The sequence below is a fragment of the Loxodonta africana genome, chromosome 7 (assembly GCF_030014295.1).
Source record: "Loxodonta africana isolate mLoxAfr1 chromosome 7, mLoxAfr1.hap2, whole genome shotgun sequence".
Taxonomy (NCBI): Eukaryota; Metazoa; Chordata; class Mammalia; order Proboscidea; family Elephantidae; genus Loxodonta; species Loxodonta africana.
The window spans coordinates 71278142-71297253 of record NC_087348.1 but is presented as its reverse complement, the minus strand read 5'-3'; the positions used below and the strand labels follow the sequence as shown (position 1 = coordinate 71297253).

Sequence of the window (19112 nt, the reverse complement as noted above, 5' to 3'; positions counted from 1 at the left end):
AGCCCTTCCAAGCTCCCCCACGATGTTGGTGATCAGAATTTTCTCAAAAACTTCAGTTTCCTGCGAATGGTTCTTCACCATCCTTAGAATTCAAAGCCCCTGGAGGCTGGAATTACTCAGGGAAGCTGGGGTTAAGTCCTGTCTACAATGGCGGGGATTTCACTCCTGGGAATGCAACCTATAGATGCCCCTCAAAACCCAGCCTCTACCTGCAAGCTGTGTCTGTACATGAATGACTAAGAGGCCCTAGTGTAGCACCTGGCCATTGGCCTTTTTTAAAACAGAGGGTCTTAGCCTTTTTTGTGCCATGGACCCCTTTTGCAGCCAGGTGAGGCCTGGGGATCCCTTCTCAGAATGATGCATTTAGAGGCAAAAAGGAAAATACACACGGTTACCAAGGAAAAGGACTGCACTGAAATACAACTGTCAAAGTATTTTGAGATACAATCTTTTATGTGCTTCTTAACACACTGAATAGTACGATCTAGTGGCGGGTCTGACAACTAAGTTTTTCAAGAAGTCATGAGCATAAATGCTATTTTGAGATACCTGTAACAATAGCAAGAGACTACACAAATGCCTGTAATTGCCATTGGTAACCAAGGTACTGCTAAGAATACTGTGGTTTGTTGCCTACATTCAAGATTGAAGGGAGTGCTTGCTTTAACGTAAAAGTTAGTGAAAATAAAGATGCATTTTTCCCCAAGAATTCTATCCAGGTTAAGACGGTGACTATGATATGTATTCAAGGTCAAGAACCATTGTTTTAAAGCCTCCAATCTATCATCCTCTTTCAAAAATACCTCTCAGTTTTTTTGAGTTTCCTTAAAAAAAAAAAAGATGAAGAAAATATAAAACAACACAAAACAAAAACAAAGTTGTTTTCCTCTGTAAAGTCACTTCCCCAGCTCAGTGCCAGGGCTGTGGGCAGGGGAACCAGCCTTGCCTTCATCCTGGGCCTCTAATGAGCTTCCAAACCCCTCAGCCCTGGACCCTTTCCTGTCCTCAGCAATTATTCCCACCCCACCCCCAGCATAACCCACAAAATTCTTCCACAGTGGGGACTCAAAAAGAGGCTGCTGAGATTTTTTAATTTTTCAAGTTGAACCGTTTACATTAATGAGCCTGGAAAAGCCTTAATATGTTTCAGCCGTGGAAAAACAAAGGTTTTTGACCTCATTTTGCTCGAAAGAGGCCGAGTCTTAGTTTGCTTCGCCTCTGTGGGATGGCAGGGAATGTGGAAAGCTTCAGCTCTCAGGGAAGGTGGTCTGGGCACATCCAGGCTTCCTGCCACAGACACCCTGGGGCACTCATCCTCGTAGACACCTGTGTGCAGCAGCACGAGGGAACACAGCCACACCACATGGGCTGCTTCAGCTAGGTCTCCAAGTCAGAGATGCAGCCCAAGGGCTACAGAAAGGATCCACTCCCTCCACCATGAGCTTCCCAAGGTGGGCTTCCTTCCTTAGTTCTTGCTGTATGAGCCTGGGTGACTCATTTAACCTTGCTGGGCCTCAGTTTCCTTGTCTGTAAAATGGGAATGATAAAACCTGAACAATGACGCTGCTATGTAAGACTAAAGGTGATAAGGGTGCCCACATATCCTGGCAGATAGCAGATGTCCAATAACTATAAGTGACCTTCCCATTTGACCCTTTGCAAGATAGTGTTGTAGAGTAGAAGGAGTTTAGGCTTTGGAGTGCGGCAGATTTGTTCCCAAATCTCAGCTCTGCCACTTACCAGCTGTGTGACCTTGGCAAATCGCTTATCCTCTCTGTGCTTACCATCTTTCTCTTTGAAATGGATTAGTACTCCCTTTTTTTGTTTAGTTTTAGGTGAGTTTGGTAAAGATTAAGTAGCTTATATGAAATGGTCCCAAACAGTGCCTAGCTCATAGAAAGTACTCAATGAATGTTGGCTGTCTTTCCTTTTTCTCATCCTCCAAATCCCAGGAAAGCTGCAAGGAGATGAGCAGCTCTGCCAGAGGCTGCAAGCAGTGTTGACTACTGGCTTTTGGTTTGGCCTTTCTGCATAGAATGTATGTTCCCTCTGGGGAAGGTGGTCCCTGGAGATATCCCGGGGAAAATCAGGACCTTGGAAGCCATAGAAAAAGCACAGCATGCTGGGGCAGGGAACGTGTACACATGGGGCTGAGCCCAGGCCCCATGCTCCCCTGGGCTGAGAAGGATGCACTACTGGCCTCTGCCCGCCCTAAGACGCCTGGGGGCTCACTGGCCTCAAGAGCAGGCCCTCCTCCATCTTCAAGCCCGAGATGCTTTTCCACCCTGACCGCTACTCAGGAGGCAGTGGGGCTCAGTGCCTTCTGTACCTGCTTCCTCTTCTGGGAGGGCCTCAATTATGAGAATACGGAAAATGCAGGCTGTTTTCCCTGTGGCTGTATTTTCCACCTCACATTAAAATGCCAGTGGCCAACCTCTTCAGACACGGGTGCGTGCCACTCACTTAAAATATAAGGGTGCGTGCCACTCACTCAAAATATCCCAGTTTAGAAAGTTCCTCTTTGATGTCAGCAAGTCTGATACCCGATCAATGGCCAGAGCAAAAGAAAGTGGGTGTGAGATTCCACTGTTCCCTAACCAACCCCTGTCATCTCCCCTCCCGGTGACCCCATGGGCTCTGCCATCCCGGGAGGGGAAGATCCCTATGTTTATGTCCACAGGGTTGTCCTTTTGTGATTTCTGGTTTTTCGTTTTGGACATGGGGGTGGGGGGCTTCTCAATGACTCTTGATATAAACGACACAAGCTGTCACCTTGTGGTGGAAAGTAGGTAATAACCTTTCAAAACCACCCAGAATCACTGGGGCAAACTTCCATGACGTTTTTCTTTCAGAAATGTGTTGTTTTCTTGAAATGGTCAAAATTTGTATCTGAGCTCATATTCCAGTTCTACTGTTTAAGTTCTCTAAACCCCAGTGCCATCATCTGTAAGATAAAACTACGATATTTTCCAAGAAACCAAACCAAACCCACTGCCATGGAGTAGATTCTGACTCATAGCAACCCTACAGGACAGAGTAGAACTGCCCCATAGGGTTACCAAGGTTGTCAATCTTTATAGAAGCAGACTGCCACATCTCTCTCACGTGGAGCCACTGGTGGGCTCAAACCACCAACCTTTTGGTTAACAGCCGAGTACTTAACCACTGTGCCACCAGGGCTCCTTCCATGGTATTTTAAGGATTAGAAAATAAAACATGTAAAAACACTTAGCATACAGCCTGACAAACAGTTAAGTGTTCAGTAATGTAAATGAATGAATGAAGGCAAGAAAAGGGTCATTTTTCAAGCAAATAAGACTCATTTATATTCTTACAACTCTGCTGAGTCTTGTCTACAAGAGCTTTTACTTCTGCTTGTGTTCCCCAATTTAATCCTTTGTCACCCAGCTTTCATTCATTAAATGAGTTCATTCAGCATGTTCACTGATCACACACCTTGAGTTAGACATTATCCTAAGCCCTAAGAACACAGCGGTGAACATGGAACCCAACTCCCACCCTCACGGAGCTCACAGAAGTGTCTCATGGCTGCCATGTTATGAACTCCTGATTTGCTCTCTGGGTTTGAGACAACTCTTTCCCCATTAAGCTTCACGGTCTTTCTCGGCATTAGGCAGCCCATCTTTCCTATCACTGATCTTCTGAGATATCACAAAAAATGAGGCAGCTTCTCTGTGCTTGCAGAAGCAAGACACCCCAGGTCCACAGTGTATTAAGAGCTGAGCTGAACTGGAATGAGGTCCCAGCTCTGAGAGCTGTGCATGATTTGGAGCAAAATCATGGCCTCTTCCTCTCCTCCCCCCACCTCTGTTTTCTCATCCATAAAATGAGAAGCTTGGCCTGGAGCAGAGATGGGAAATGTGTTTCAAATATTGTCCTTTGCCAATCGATTGCCAGTGGCTGCTTAAAGTGTTATTTTGGCTCAAGTTCTGAGGCTCCATCTGGGCTTATCAAGAAATAACTGCAGTTGATAGGAACGTCTGCCGAGCATGCCAGTTGCTGCTGCATTGACCATGACTCATGGACAGCCAGTGTGTCAGAGCATAACTGTGCTCCACAGGGTTTTCAATGGCTGATTTTTCATAAATAGATCACCAGGCCTTTCTTCCGAGGCACCTCCAGGTGAACTTGAACCTCCAGCCTCTCCGTTAGCAGCCGGAGGGCACCGATAAGGGGAAACATGTGTGCCACATGTTTTTAATCCCTTATCTAGAGCTGCTGTATAACCAAAACCAAACCAATTGTCTTTGAGTTGATTCTGACTCACAGCAACCCCAGAGGACAGAGTAGAACTGCTCCATAAGGTTTCCGAGGCTGTAATCTTTACAGAAGCTGACTACCACATCTTTCTCCTGCAGCACAGCTGGTGGGTTCGAACTGCCGACTTTCTGGTTAGCAGCTGAGCACTTAACCACTGTGCCACCAGGGCTCCTATGGGTTGCTCTATAGACCCAGTGAATTCTGCCATTTATAATTCAGTGACTCTGAAATATTTCTTCACTTTATCTCAGGCACAAGGCCTGACTTCATACACAACAGTTTTTTTCATCTGTGTGGTGTAGCACCTTAGCCACTATCACATTTCAGGAACTTCTCAGTTACAGTTCTAAATGATAGTAGCTTTTACAACACTCATATCCAGTAAACTGGTTCATCTCACTCATATCCAGTAAACTGCTGCTTCCTACCCAGGAAATTAGGTCAGAAAGGAGAAATTACATTTACTGAGCATTTATTAGGTGTTGGGTAATTTACAATCGTCTGCTACTTCTAAACGCCCTTCAGGAGTCACGAAATCCTCCTTTCACAGAGCAGAAACCAGTGCTCAGGGCAGTGAGGGAGGCTGCCCAATGAGCGGGGCTTCTGCCTGTGCTCGTTCTGACACCAATGCCCTTCCCACTGCACTGTTTACTCCCACAAGTCCCAGGGTGGCACAAATGGTTAAGTGCTGGTCTACTATCTGAAGGGTTGGCAGTTCAAACCCACCCAAAGGCTCCTTGGCAGTAAGGCCTGGTGGTCTATTTCTGAAAGGTCACAGCCTTGAAGAAGCCGATGGAGCAGTTCTACTCTGTACACCTGGGGTCACCATGAGTCGGAATTGACTGGACAGCAACAACGCTCCCCCCTAAAATGTACCCAAATGTTTTATTTAGTCTTTCTTTCTCTTTGAAGAGGTGGAAGTGAAAAATGAGACTGAGAGGCGGTCTAGACAGAACGATGAGATCTGGGCAAACATTTAGGTGACTCAGTCCTCATCCATCATTTCTCCTACTGGGGATGCAAGCGAGGGAAGAGCTTTCCTGCCTAATTGAGAAGGTCAGCTCGACTTCTCAGGTTTGGTGCCTGATTGTGAATTACATGAGAGGCATGACAGCATTAATACTCTCTGCACCACCCCCCATGGAGCCCCTGGATGGAATAAATAGTTAAGCTCCAGACTACTAACCAAAAGGTTGGCGGTTCAAACTCACCCAGGGGTACCTCGGAAGACTGACCTAGCAATCTACTTCTGAGAGGTCACGGCCTTGAAAACCCAATAAAGAGAGATCTGTTCTGCACACACAGGGTCGCCATGAGTCAGAATTGATTCAACGGCAACTGGTTTGGTCTGGTTTTCTGTACCCTTCCACCCACTGTCCTGACCCAGTTCTCTTCCAGCTTCCCTGCCTCCAACCAGGAGGAGGAGGGGACACAAACAAGGCCTCTGCTAGCACTGTCCTCCAGCCACCCTCCCAGAAACCCCACCCTACCACCGACTGGATATAAAAAAAATCACCACCCAACTCTCTCCCTGGAGCCTGAGGCTCCTACCTGAGGTCACGCAGAAGTCTGGAGTGCCTGAAAATTAAGAGGCCTCTAGAGCCTCTAGAAATTCTCTTAGGAGACCATAGCAGGTGGGGGTGGGGGGTAACTCTTAAAGGAAGGCAAGCAGACGCCTAGATTGATGAAAGGTCAAGAAAGATCACATCTTTGGATCCTGGAGATGAAATCTCTGAGATGTGGCCTGAGCTGTCATACCCCAGGCCTGGGGGAGTTTTCAGCATGTTGGCTGGAGACCAGAGTTGTGCTGAGAGAACTTCCTGTCAGAGAGGTCAGTTATACCTCAGAAACACCCCCCAAAGACTGTGACTGTCACACTGCAGAGGAAACCACTGGAACCACTGTCGGGAAAGGCACTGCCTTGCCCATGGGCGCCAGAAACCAAGAATTTCTGGACAGCCCTTCAGCTCACATTGGGCCCTTGACTCCCCGAGTTCCTAAAGTCATAAAAACCAAGAGGCAGAGATAGGTTCCATTAAGAATGTGAGTTTTAGAATCAGTAAGACTCGAGTCCTTTTTTTTTTTTTTCTTTTTGTACTGAATCTGCCACCTATTAGCTCCGTTGTATAAGCTCTCCGAGCTTCAGTAACTTCACCTATGTTTCTGTTGTTGTTAGTTACTGTCAAGTTGATTCTGCATGGCAGACCCCATGTGTGCAGAGTAGAACTGCTTCAAAGGGGTTTTAAGACTGTGGCCTTTCAGAAGCAGATCGCCAGGCCTTACTTCTGGGCACCTCAGGGTGGGTTTGAACAACCGACCTTCCGGTTAATAGTCCAGTGCCTAACCATTTGTACCACCAGGGACTCCCACATCCTCTATACAATGGGGTAAATAAGGGTAACTTCCTTGTGTGGTTGTCATGTGGTTTGTGTGAGGGGATGCTGATCAAGGCCTGAGAACAGGGCTGGCACACAGCAAAGCCTTCATAAACAGCAGCTCTTACCTTCATTGTCATCATTTCTATTACTGTCATTATGGCTATTAATTCTTACTGAGCGCTCAATCACATCACAGTACCGACTGGTTGGTCTGAAATGTTACCAGCATTTACCTGAGGAGATGAGGAAGGGCTTCGAGTGCCAAGCCAAAGCAGGCACACATGCTGAGTTAGAAATACATCTTGCATCTGAAATACTGCATCTGAAGATGTGAAATAGGTAGATTTGGGGAGAGTGGTTCATCTGGTCATTTTCTGAGTCATAGTGACTAAATAAGGGAATATTGGGGAATATGGTGTCGCTCTTGATGTAATTTAAAAACAAAACAAAAAGAACTCACGAGCTTTGGTGAGTTTTTCAGAATGATGCCAAACAGCAAGGAAGGGTGAGGGCCACATATCTTACAATCAGGATGCAAACGCCCCTGGTGAGTGTTGTCCCGGCTGGAGTCCTGATGCAGTGGACACCAGCGCACCCGCATGGAGGAGCTATGCAGCCAGACCTGCTCGGGCTACTCGGAAACCATAGAGATCAGCTTGTTCTACGCTGTCAATCTAATGAGATTTCAAGTTTAATCACTGTCACTTATCTGGCCTGGCTACTGGCACCAAGCAAAAGCAGAGTGCCCCATTTCTGAATACTAGTTTCCAGATTTCAAGCCCTGAAGCCAGGTTTTTTTTAAACAGAGCACGGGCTTTGCAGCCCAAAGGTGACCCAGGCCTTGAGCTTCAGCAGGATTAAGCAAAGCCCTGCCCACCACCAATGTCTCTGTTGTCAAACCACGTGCTTCTGGCTCTTTCCCCCGAGGACTGAGTGGAGCCTCAATACAGTGTATACTACAGGGCATGTTAAAGCATTTCAGATGTAGGATATAGTCCTAACTCAGCATGTATGCCTAGCTCCTTGACTTGGCACTTGAAGCCCTTCCTCATCTCCCCAGCTTCACCCGTTGCTCCCCTAAACACACCTCAGTGTTCCTCAAACATGTTCTTAGTTCCTCATGCCTCCTTGACTTTGGACTAGGGATGCTTCTGCAGGACATGCTCTTCCTCCCCACAACTGAAAATTCCTAGACATCATTCAAAATACAACTCAACTGCCCTCCCCCAGGCAGCCTGTCAAGAAGTGTGAAGGGTCAGATTTTATCCTACTCGCATGCTTAACAAGTTAGCCTTCCACAGTTATATGGATGCTGGCAGAAGACACGAGACTCCTGGGTCAGAGACAAAGGGCTTTGTTACTCACAGTACAGAAGCAGCAGGAGTTTTATGTTTATGTCAGTTCCCCTTGCCACCCCCTCCCCATGTCCCCCAAATCTTGTAGGGGCAGTGAGGAGGGGCACCAGTGGATGCTACATGTGCAGTGGGTTTGGGCACAGCTGAGGGAACTCAAGTTTAAAGAATATAGATCTTTCATAATGAATTGCAAGGAAACCTACCCTCTGCCAGAAAGATACTATATCTTCCAAATCTGTTTGCTGTACAACTATCCTTGAAAAGGTAATCTGGAACAAAAGGGCAATTAGTGCCTCTGCTGTTTAAATGAGCAGAAACGTAAGAGGCCCATAAAGAACTGTTCTCGACCTGGCTGCCTGATCTGCACCTGCATAACACTTGTACCGTGCCCCGTATAACCTCTGTCTTAGGAATTATGAAACCATATTATATTCATCTGTTTATTTTTTGGTCCACTATTAGCCTGGGAAGGTCCCTGGATGGCTCGAACAGTTTGCTCTTGGCTACTAACCGAAAGGTTGACTGTTTAAGCCTACTCAGTGGTGCCACAGAAAAAAGGACTGGTGATCTGCTTCCATAAGATTATAGCCAAGAAAGCCCTATAAAACAGTTCTACTCTGTAACACATAAGGTCTCCATGAGTCAGAATCAACTCCACAGCAAGTGGTTTGGGTTTTTTGGCTATTAACCTGGGAGGGGAGTGCTTTGGTTTTAGGGACTGTCTTACATTTATCTGTCTGGCACATACCAAGTGTTCAATTAATGTGCAAGTGATTGAGTGAACTGAGTAATACTGGAAATTTTGGTAGCTGAGGGCAAGCAAATAATAATAATAACAATGTCTGACATTGATGGCTTGCTCTTGTGTTCTAGGCACTATATGGTATGCTTTACCTGGGTTGTTTTATTTAAAATCCTCCTCAGAGTCCCATATGACAGGTTTTATTAATCCCATTTTACAAACTGAGGCTTAACGCAGTTAAAGAACTTGTCTAAAAGTCGCAAAGCTAATAAGCAATGGAGCTGCCATTTGAACTGATCTGTCTGAGCCCAAGCTCTTTACTACCCCACTGAAGTGATCCTACCAGGAGGTGTTAGCCCTTTGTTTGAAGTGTTTATGGAGGTGGGGGCAGGAAGGCAGGGAGGAAGGAGTTCCCATGTTTTTTGTATTTAGTGGGGTGGAGGCACGTCACTCTCACCTATTTCCCTGGGTGACTCACAGCCCGCTGATCAGGAGTCCCACGTTAACACTGAGAGATCACAGCTCCTGCTAGAACTTCACACCTTCCTAATCTGCCCACACTGGGGCAGATGGTGTTTGGTCTTTGGAAAGGCCTGGAATGTGAAACTGATGAGCTAAATTTGAAGACACTATATTTGTTACACTCATCATAGGGTCGCTATGAGTCGGAATCGACTCAATGGCACTGGGTTTGGTTTTTTGGTTTTTATATTTGTTACAGAGCCCTGGTGGCGCAGTTTGAATCCACCAGGCACTCCTTGGAAACCCTGTGGGGCAGTTCTACTCTGTCCTATAGGGTCACTGTGAGTTGGAATTGACTGGATGGCAATGAGTTTTTTGTTGTTGTTGTTACATTTGCTACAAGGAGCCCTGGTGGCACAGTGTTAAGCACTTAGCTGCTAACAGAAAGGTCAGAGGTTTGAAGCCACTCCACGGGGAAAGGATGTGGCAGTCTGCTTCCATAAAGATTACAGCCTAGGAAACCGTATGGGGCAGTTCTACTCTGTCCTATAGGGTCATTATGAGTTAAAATGGACTCAACCGCCACAGGTTTTTTCTGGTTTATATTTGCTACATCATACAATTCTCAAATAGCCACCTTCCTTGACCTTAATAATAATCAAAGTAATGTAAACAAAAAGGTTTTTTTTTTCCTTGCCTATCAGATAAACACCCACTGTAACACCCATTGTAGGTGAGGGCTGGTGAACTACAGTTAAACCTGAGGACACTATATTTGTTATGGAGCCCTGGTGGCGTGGTTTGAATCCACCAGGCACTCCTTGGAAACCCTATGGGGCAGTTCTACTGCTGCTAAGAGTATAAATTACTACAACCTTTCTGGAGGAAAACTTGGCAATAGCTCTCAGAAGTTTAAATATGTACACCTTTTGGTTTAGTAGCTTTATTCCTAGAATTTACACAATGAAACTATAGGCAAAATCTTTCAAAAACAGACTGATGTTTATTTCAAAAGTAAATAATTCATAAGCCCTTTGTAAAATATTGAACAAATACAGAAATCTATAAAGGAAAAGTCTCTCCAAATTTTAATTCCTCCGGAGATATCTACTATTCATGATTTTGGTATATATCTTGCCATGCTTTTTTTTAATATATACTGTTTTTTTCTAAAAATGAGATTATATTTCATATGCTGTTCTGTAGGTTTTTTTTTACTTAACGTTTTATTGAAGATATTCTTCTATACCAACTTGTAGGAAACCTATATGAAACTCATTATTAACTTTATAATATTTTTATTTTGGACACAGAATCATTTATATTTAATGGATTCTTCTTGATGGGTACTTTGGTTGAGAACACAACTTAATATAACCAGATTGTAGCTCAAAAAGAACTGCACACCCCTGCAACATTGCTCACCCACATCAGCCTTATTTGGGAAGTGTTACCCATTTGCCATAATGATTCAGGGTTCTTCAATTTTCCCTGTAATTTCTTTCCTACTGGATTAAGTTAAGAGGGTTTTACACTCAGCCAGAAACCACAAAGCCAACACAAAATATAAATCCAGAAACATAAATGTGCCCACCTAAACTCTTTAGACGGCTATGTTGCTGTTGCTATTGTGCGCCATCGAGTTAATTTCAAATCGTAGAGTCCCAAACGGTAGGGTTGCCTAGGTTGTAATCTTTCCAGGAGCAAATCACCAGGTCTTTTCTCCCAGGCAGTCACTGGTGGGTTTGGACCACCAACTTTGTGGTTAGCAGCTGAGCACTTTAACCACTACACCACCAGGGCTCCTTTTTGTCTGGCTATAAAAAATAGGACTGTAGAAATGTGCCTTCACACAAGACTACCTCATCACTCGTAGGACCATGGTGTTCTTTTCTTTAGAAGCCTGTATACACCCTGTGTACAACGTGGGGCTCCAGCCTAGGACTTGTCAGTGTCTGACCATCGCCTATCCCCCTTGTTCATTACGCCCAGTCCATCCTCTGTCTGTATCCCAATACCCAACAGTCATACCCAGACACATATGACGCACAAGGACAGGAACAACAGCAGGGTGAGTCAACCTGGAGTTTAGTAGCACAAAGCTTCTGGCCAATCAAATTACTCAGGGGGTGAGGCAGGTCACTAGAGAATGAACTTAGCCCAAGGCTACAAAATTTTAGGGGAAAGAGCCCTGGACTTAAACATATTCTCAGCTTCTTGTCAAATTCCAATCTTTTTGCAGGATACCAAGGGAGAAACCAATTAGAAGCCAGCTTTAATTACTTTTCAGTAACAGTGAACCTTACATAAAGGGCTTTAATAAATCTTGCCTTAATGGAATCTCCCCCAGTCTTGTGAAACAGGGATTATGTCATAATTTGGTAGATGAGGAAACCCAATCACCGAGAGCAGTGTTTTTAAGGGTGAGGGAAGGATGTGAACCCAGGTTGGCTTCACAACTTATTCAGGCTTCTTCAATCTGCCCAAGACGGATAGAAGAAGGGCTCCTTTTCCAGGGCGTGGCCTCCACAGTGACCCTCAAGCCAGTAGGACTTCCAGGAGGTAGGTTCTTTGGGAACTGACAGTCTCTATAGTGGGTCTGAACCTTTCCCTGATGAATTTCCCTTAAAATAAACCCCGACTCTTTTGTTGTCATGGTACTTTCTGAAATTCCACTAAATTGACAGGCTCCAGCATCAGAAACTAGGGCATGTGACGGAAACAAAGCCGGCACCCGCCTGTCTTTACTCTGTGATGAATGAACAAGTTGGGGGCTAGGGAGAACTGGAGGCTTAATGGAGAAAGAGGTCATTCAACCCACTCTCTCCTTCTGCATTCTTGGTTTGGCCTCTCTGGGTTTGAGGTGATAGGATGCTTAGTGCCTGATGAGAAACAAAGACCACTGAAAAGTTCAGCCATAGTTTGACATCCCACTTCCCCCAGGCTTCAACACAAATAACAGACAAAGTAATCATGCAACAGAAAAGACATTTGGTCTCACATTTGTTGGAGAGAAGTTCCATGGTCGAAAGAGCACTGTCAGGTCTGATCATTCTTTGGGACAAAGAAGTCTCTGCGTTACTCAAATCTCTGCTACCTGGACATTTCTGAAATTTGTCTACCTGTAGCCTCAGAGCCAAGATACTGCTCAAAAATTCTGTAGCCTCAGAAGTTTTGAGCAGTATCTTGGAATTGGTTGTATGTGATCGAAGTTGTAGGTTCAAACTAGGTACGTTCTGGTGAAAAAAAAAAGTGACCCACTCTTTTATGTCTTATCCTAATGTAAAAAATGTAAAAACAGACAAGAAATGCAGGATGCTTCGAGCTTTGTAGCCGTGAGCTGTATTTTAATTAGAGGATGTGTCCCTTCAAAATGGTGCCTTGGCTAATTGGCCCAGACTCTTCACATGTAGAAATAAATGTTTTCCATTTATGCATAATGGTTTGTTTTCTCTCTAGCTTCCAACAGGCCACTTTTTTCCTAGCCTGCTGCACAAAAGTAGCACACCATCAGTCAGCCTACCCACTGGCCCGTGAAGTGAGGCAGGCGGCGGGCTCTACACAAAAGCCTCCCACAAAGACATCAGACCACATAACCATCGTTTGATGCACTCAGGTGAAAGAACAAGCCACAATGTCCTTTTCCCCTTTCATATTTGAATGTAAAAACAGACCAATCTCTTGCACATAACATGCTAAATTTTCTAGACAGGCATATGATATTACTGTCTCTAACTCTCCATGAGCCTTCTCAGGTTACCATACATATTAATACAAGTACCAGCATTTGAAGAAAGAAAAATACGGGTGCTTGGTAATGATTTTTAATTGACTTCATCTGGGAATTTTAAATCCTGAAAATATAGCCCCTATTTATGGTATTTTAAGGTTCAAATAGCATGTGAGTTTGTCCTTTTGAATAGCAAATCCCCCTTTCCCCTTTAAGAGTTTGAGCAGCATGTAATACATTTTAGAGCTAACTGTAAAAACCATTAAATTACAAAAAGATGAAATGTGCTAGTGGTGACAATATTCCACCCTTCACATTCCTTTGAAGGCGATCTAGTCTTTACAGCTTCCTACTCAGAAAAAGGAGCTCCACAGCTCTGTAAAGATGGCTCCAGCTCACTAGACAGTCAATAAGTGACTCATTCCCCTTCTTGTACTATTGGTTTTCTTTCTGTAAAATGGTACCCTTCAACTTCAAAAAACCAAAACCCAACCTGTTGCTGTTGAATTGAGTCCGACTCATAGCAACCCTATAGGACACAGTAGAACTGCCCCATAGGGCTTCCAAGCAGCAGCTGGCAGATTCGAACTGCCAGCCTTTTGGTTGGCAACCAAACTCTTAACCACTGTGCCACCAGGGCTCCAAACTTTAGGACTCTCTTAATTTTATAAAAACCATCCTGCCTTTGGACCAAACAAAAGGCAAGTGAGTAAGAGGAGTTATCCCAAGGGGACCAGAGACAGAGGAGCTTTGTATCGGGGTTACGCCCTTTTTTCTTCAGGTCATTGGTTTCACTTAAGATGTTTCTTGTTTCCAAACTGTCTGACCAGGGCTGGGATTATAAAAGGCCATACCAGAGGCTTTAGGGAATTTCATGGTCTGATTCACCAGGCCTTGTTACTAGCGTCCCCTATCAATAAACCTGATACTTCCTGGTTCTCCTGTCAAAGCTGAAATGGGATCATGCAAATGACAAGTGAATTTCTCTGTTACCACCTGGTCAGAAACGTAGGAATTGGGGAATCTTGATAGAAATGAGGCAGGAGAGGTGCTTCAGAGTCAGCTGCCTCCTGCCCACAGTACGAAGTCTGGGTCACCTTTGGTAGGCTAAACACAGGTGTTTGTACCTCAGAGGGTGAGGGCAGGGGGACGACGACTTACGTGGTTCCTCTTGTCAGCTTCATCTCCCATGGATGTAACAACCGTCTCTGAAAACACTGTCTGTCCCGTCTGGTTGTTGGTTATCTATAGCAGGAAAGGTATAGTGAAGGTGAAATAGAAGGACACGTATGGTTTTGGTTCTTCAATTTCTGCAGCAGGAACATCTGGCCAAGTAGACAGAATGCCCACTCCCCCCTTTCTTTCTGAATTCCACCCAGCAGCTGTCAGGTGGACAGCTTCCCCTCAATGCAGTGATAAGAAGAATTCCCAGAGTCTGTCTCAGAGGGTTGTTATCAGGTGATGAGGAGCACTGAGCACAGAGCCTGACACCTAGCAAATGTTCAGCAGCATTAGCTATTTTTGTCATTCTTAGGGCTCATCACGTTGAAACTCCATGTCAACTTTCTTTTCAACAACTACAAGTCTGGATGTCAGTCAAGCATCTTTCATGAGAAGCAAGCAGGTCTTAGCTACAGCTTTTCCATTACTGATTCTGGTGAACTGTCTTATGGGAGACTTATCCCAATATCCCTCTCTCTGTCCTCTGCCCTCTGCCTCTGATTCTGTAACAGGTGCAGGCATGTGGAAGCTTAGCCTTGGAATCCTGCTCCATCAAAGGCCATTTGTAACGTTTGTGTTGCTAATGAAGCATAGAAAGGACGCTGGGCCAAGGGTTAGGAGATCTGTGTTCTTTTAGCCCTGGCTCAGGTGCCAACAGCCTGGAACAAGTAATTTCTCTTACTCTGATTCACAATTTTCTCATTTCTAGATCGTCCCTGCCAGCTCTAGTATCACAGGAGTCTGCAGCCAGAAACGAAGTGGACACTCTTAGCCTAATTTGCAGTAGTGGATCAAATTCCAGTTCTGAAGGGCTAAGGGCTAGGTCCTCTTTACCATGCTACGATCTAAGTAATTCCTCTTCGCATAAAGGAATGACATCTTTCTCCCCTACGCTAGTTAAAAAAAAAAAAAAAAAAGTTTGACTGATGTTTTTATATTTAAAAAAACATTGTATGATCATCTACGTATGCGTTAAAGGACTTCTCAGAGCCTTTATTATGCCAATGCGCTTTTGTGTACATCCAGAAGAATATTTACAGCTTTTTCCAAACATGTTTCACCACAACTGAGTACCCCCCTTTTCTTCATCTGTTAGTGACTTTAAAACATTTATTTCATAAATTCAACTATTACACATTTTCTCTTAGACTGTTAACTAACTTCACATTTGTGCAATACACAGAAGGCAGGGGCATAACAGGCATTGTTTTCAACTGATTGGAATGTATCTTCGTCTTTTTTTCTTAGGAGAAAATTACTTTAAGCATTATTTAATTAGCTACCACTTCTTAGGAGTTGGGAGTACCTGGGAGTACCTTCTATAGAGTTTTGAACACATAACCAGCAAACATATGAACGTTTAGTCTTGTGGTGTTAGAAGCTTCTCCTTCTGAAGACAGGGTATACATATCACGTTTGAGTTCTTCCTGAGGAAACAGTGAAGGTCACCGCAACACGGCTGCACCTATTTCAACTCCAAATGATTAAAACACTTGGCTACGAACCAAAAGGTTGAAGGTTCTAGTTCACCCAGAGGTGACTCAGAAGAAAGGCCTAGTAACTACTTCTGACAAATCAGCGATTGCAAATTCTATGGCGCTCAGCTGTCCTCTGACACACATGGTGTCGCCATGAATCAGAGTCGATTTGGTGGCAAATGGCAGTTGGTTTTCAGGAATTGAACCACTCTGTACATCCCTATAATTGTGAATGAGGAGGCAGGCTCAGAGAGATTAAATGACTTGGTTAGAAAGTAGCCAGGTCTCTGGCATAGGAAAGCAGATCATTTGAACTTCAAAATGTTACGAAAATAAAATTTGTAAAAGGTACCAAAACCAAACCAAACCCACTGTCATCAAGTTGATTCTGACTCAGACTGACCCTATAGGGCAGAGTAGAACTGCCCCATAGGGTTTCCAAGACCATAAATCTGTGTGTGTGTCTGTGTGTGTGTGTCTGTGTGTGTGTCTGTGAAAGTTTAGAGCGCAAATTAGTTTCTTGTTCATGAGCCCCTTTTTCATGAAGCATTGCACAGGACTGGTGCTCATGGAACCTACTTGAGAACTACTGTGCTAAGTTGCTAACATAACTGTACTATGATAACAACAGAAGGAGCCCTGGTGGCTCAACAGTTAGGCACTCCACTGCTAACCAGAAGGTTAGTGGTTCGAACCACCCAGCAGCTCCACAGGACAAAGACTTGGCAATCTACTTCCATGGAAATTACAGCCAAGAAAGCCCTGTGGGGCACTTCTACTGTGTTGCATGGGGTCACTATGAGTTGGAACTGATTCAACAGCACCCAACAATAACAACAACAGAAATAATGATATCTTGCTTTTGCATAGCACTTTAGAGTTTACAAAGAGCTTTCATATACTTTAAGATCTTTGATCCTCACAATAGTGTATATATTATGTATAATACCGTATGAATTAAGGATTCTGGGATGGTGCAAACAGTTTGCACTCAACTACTAACCAAAAGGTTGGTTCGAATCCACCTAGCAACGCCACAGAAAAAAGGCCTGACGATCTACTTCCATACGATTACAGTCACTGAAAACCCTACGAAGCACAGTTCTACTCTGAAATTGCCAAGAGTCAGAAATGACTTGATGGCAGTAAGTTTGGTTTATGCATTATATAGGGATAAATAAGAATCTCTATTTTATAAATGCAGTTACGGAGAGACAGGAAATTTAATTTTTTTTCCCAAAATCACTAGTAACTGGTAGGACTTAAATTCAAGTCTTCTAACATCTATACGGAGCAACTGTAAGAAACAGCCAAAACTGTCAAATAAGTTAATATTAGTTTTGACAAGAATAAAATAATAACTTTTAGAAACATTCTTCAGTCTGCAGATGAGCAACACTTAAGAATTTTAATAGCAGAGCAGAGAGACAGGGGAACCTCCTGCAACCAAGAATGAACATGAGGAGGGGCACACGTCCTTTGGACCCCAGGGTCCCTGCACTAAGAAGCTCCTAGACTAGGGGAAGATTGATGACAAGGACCTTCCCTTAGAGCTGACAGAGAGAGAGAGAGAGCCTTCCCCTGGAGCCAGGACCCTGAATTCAGACTTCCAGCCAACTAGACTGTGAGAGAATAAATTTCTTTTTGTTAAAGCCAAAAAAAGAAGAATTCTAACAGCAGGCGAACTCATTCATTTACCTGTGGGTGGGGGGTGGGGAGGTAACTCTCCAGCTGATTCCTCCAGCAGAGCCTATCAATATGCAGTGGGAAAAGGGCCACACAAAGGCTACACTGTATTCAAGGCAATGCCCCATAAAAATTGACCCCCTTACGCTCTATGGCACAGAAACACTATTTTCAACCAAATAATTACTTGGGCATTTGAACAAATGTAAAGTTCTTTTGTGACAGCCATCGTGGTTTTGCACATAGACACTGAGATGAGATTAGAGATCTCATGTTCACAACAGAAAGTGAACTCTGCAGCCTCCAGCAATGGCCCCAAGTATCTACGGGGCAGATTCTCATTCAGAAAGCACAAGCTTACAGTTTGCTCTCAATGCTGGAGACAATCTCACACTAGGGATAACAGGCTAATGCTAGGTTCCTCTAGATTTGCGAAGCTTTCTTTGTGAAGTCAGATTAGGGATAAACCTGATTGTTTCTCATATGTTAGACGGAGAGACACTTAGGCACGTGGTAAGTTGGAAAAAAAACCTTCTATAGAGTTTGGAACAGATAACCAGCAAACAAATGAATGTTTAATCTTGTGGTGATAGACGCTTCCCCTTCTGAAGACAGGGTATATCACGTTTGAGTTCCTCCTAAGGAAACAGTGAAAGTTACCACAACATGGTCACCTCTATTTCAACTCCTTTTGAAGCGACATAAATATCTATGAGATAAATTCTTCCTCAAGTTCAAAACTAGGAAAGTATTTCTCTAGATACTTGTGTGCTTCTTTTTTTCAAATGACAAAAATCTCTGAATATTCTCTGGCAATTGGATTGGCAGGAAGCCTAGAGTTAAATTTATTGCTTAAACGCAAAAGCAATTTAGGTTCCTGATGCTTATCTCTTCCCTTTAAACAGCTCCATCACTCGTTCTGGCTTTTTAATCTGCATTTTACCATCCTCATTTGTATGTTGGGCTTATGCATAGAATACAGAAACCAACCTGAGTTCTCTCAGGGGACTGGACGCTATGGGAAGGAGGAAGTGCTGGTCATGACCACCGTTACCTTGTGAACTTCTCTGTGCACATGGATGGTGTTATTTCCAATCTTGGTGTCTACGTTGGTCTCATTGTGGTAGGTGGGAGGTAAGTTTTGCAGGTTCACTTCTGATGACGTTTTAGCAGCAGCTTCTTCTGCCTCCATCTATGAAATCAATGAGTTTAATGAGTAAAACTGTTCTCTCGTTACAAATCAGAGTCCATTAAGGGGAGAAAAAGCCTTTCTTTTCCTCTTCTGCAATTACTAACAATGGTGATAACGATGAGTACTGTTGAGTGCTCACTATGTATTAGACATTGTACCAAATGTTTTACGTATATTACCCACTGCCATCCAGTTGATTCCAACTCACAGCGGCCCTGTAGGACAGAGTTAAACTGCTCCACAGGGTTTCCAAGGCTGTTTTTTTTTTTTTTTTAATCTTTACGGAAGCAGACTGCCCCATCTTTCTCCCATGGAGCAGCTGGTGGATTCAAACCCCAAACCTTTGGTTAGCAGCCAGGTGCTTAACCACTGTGCCACCAGGGCTCCTTTAGATATATTATGGCCCTTAAATCTTACAGCATTCCTATGAGGTCAATGTTAACATCTCCACATTGCAAATGGGGAAACTGAGGCTCGGGGAGGTCAGATAACTTTCCAAGACTCCCAGGGAAGGATGTGTGGAGCTGGGATGTGAATATGCTTTCCACAGAACAGTCTTGGTCCCTTTACTGAAGCTGTCAGTACCC

The 19112-nt window shown here is 44.1% G+C and overlaps 1 protein-coding gene across 2 annotated transcripts in view; it reads right to left on the bottom strand.

Moving 5' to 3' along the window:
• Window positions 1-19112, bottom strand: part of DKK3 (dickkopf WNT signaling pathway inhibitor 3) — a 54573-nt gene that overhangs the window by 21337 nt on the left and 14124 nt on the right. For both annotated transcript variants that reach the window (XM_064288428.1, XM_064288427.1), the window contains exons 3-4: window positions 18388-18525; window positions 14110-14193 (exon numbers count right to left, since the gene is read on the bottom strand). In XM_064288428.1, coding sequence (XP_064144498.1) covers window positions 14110-14193; window positions 18388-18525 — 222 coding nt within the window. The remainder of the gene's footprint in view (window positions 1-14109; window positions 14194-18387; window positions 18526-19112) is intronic.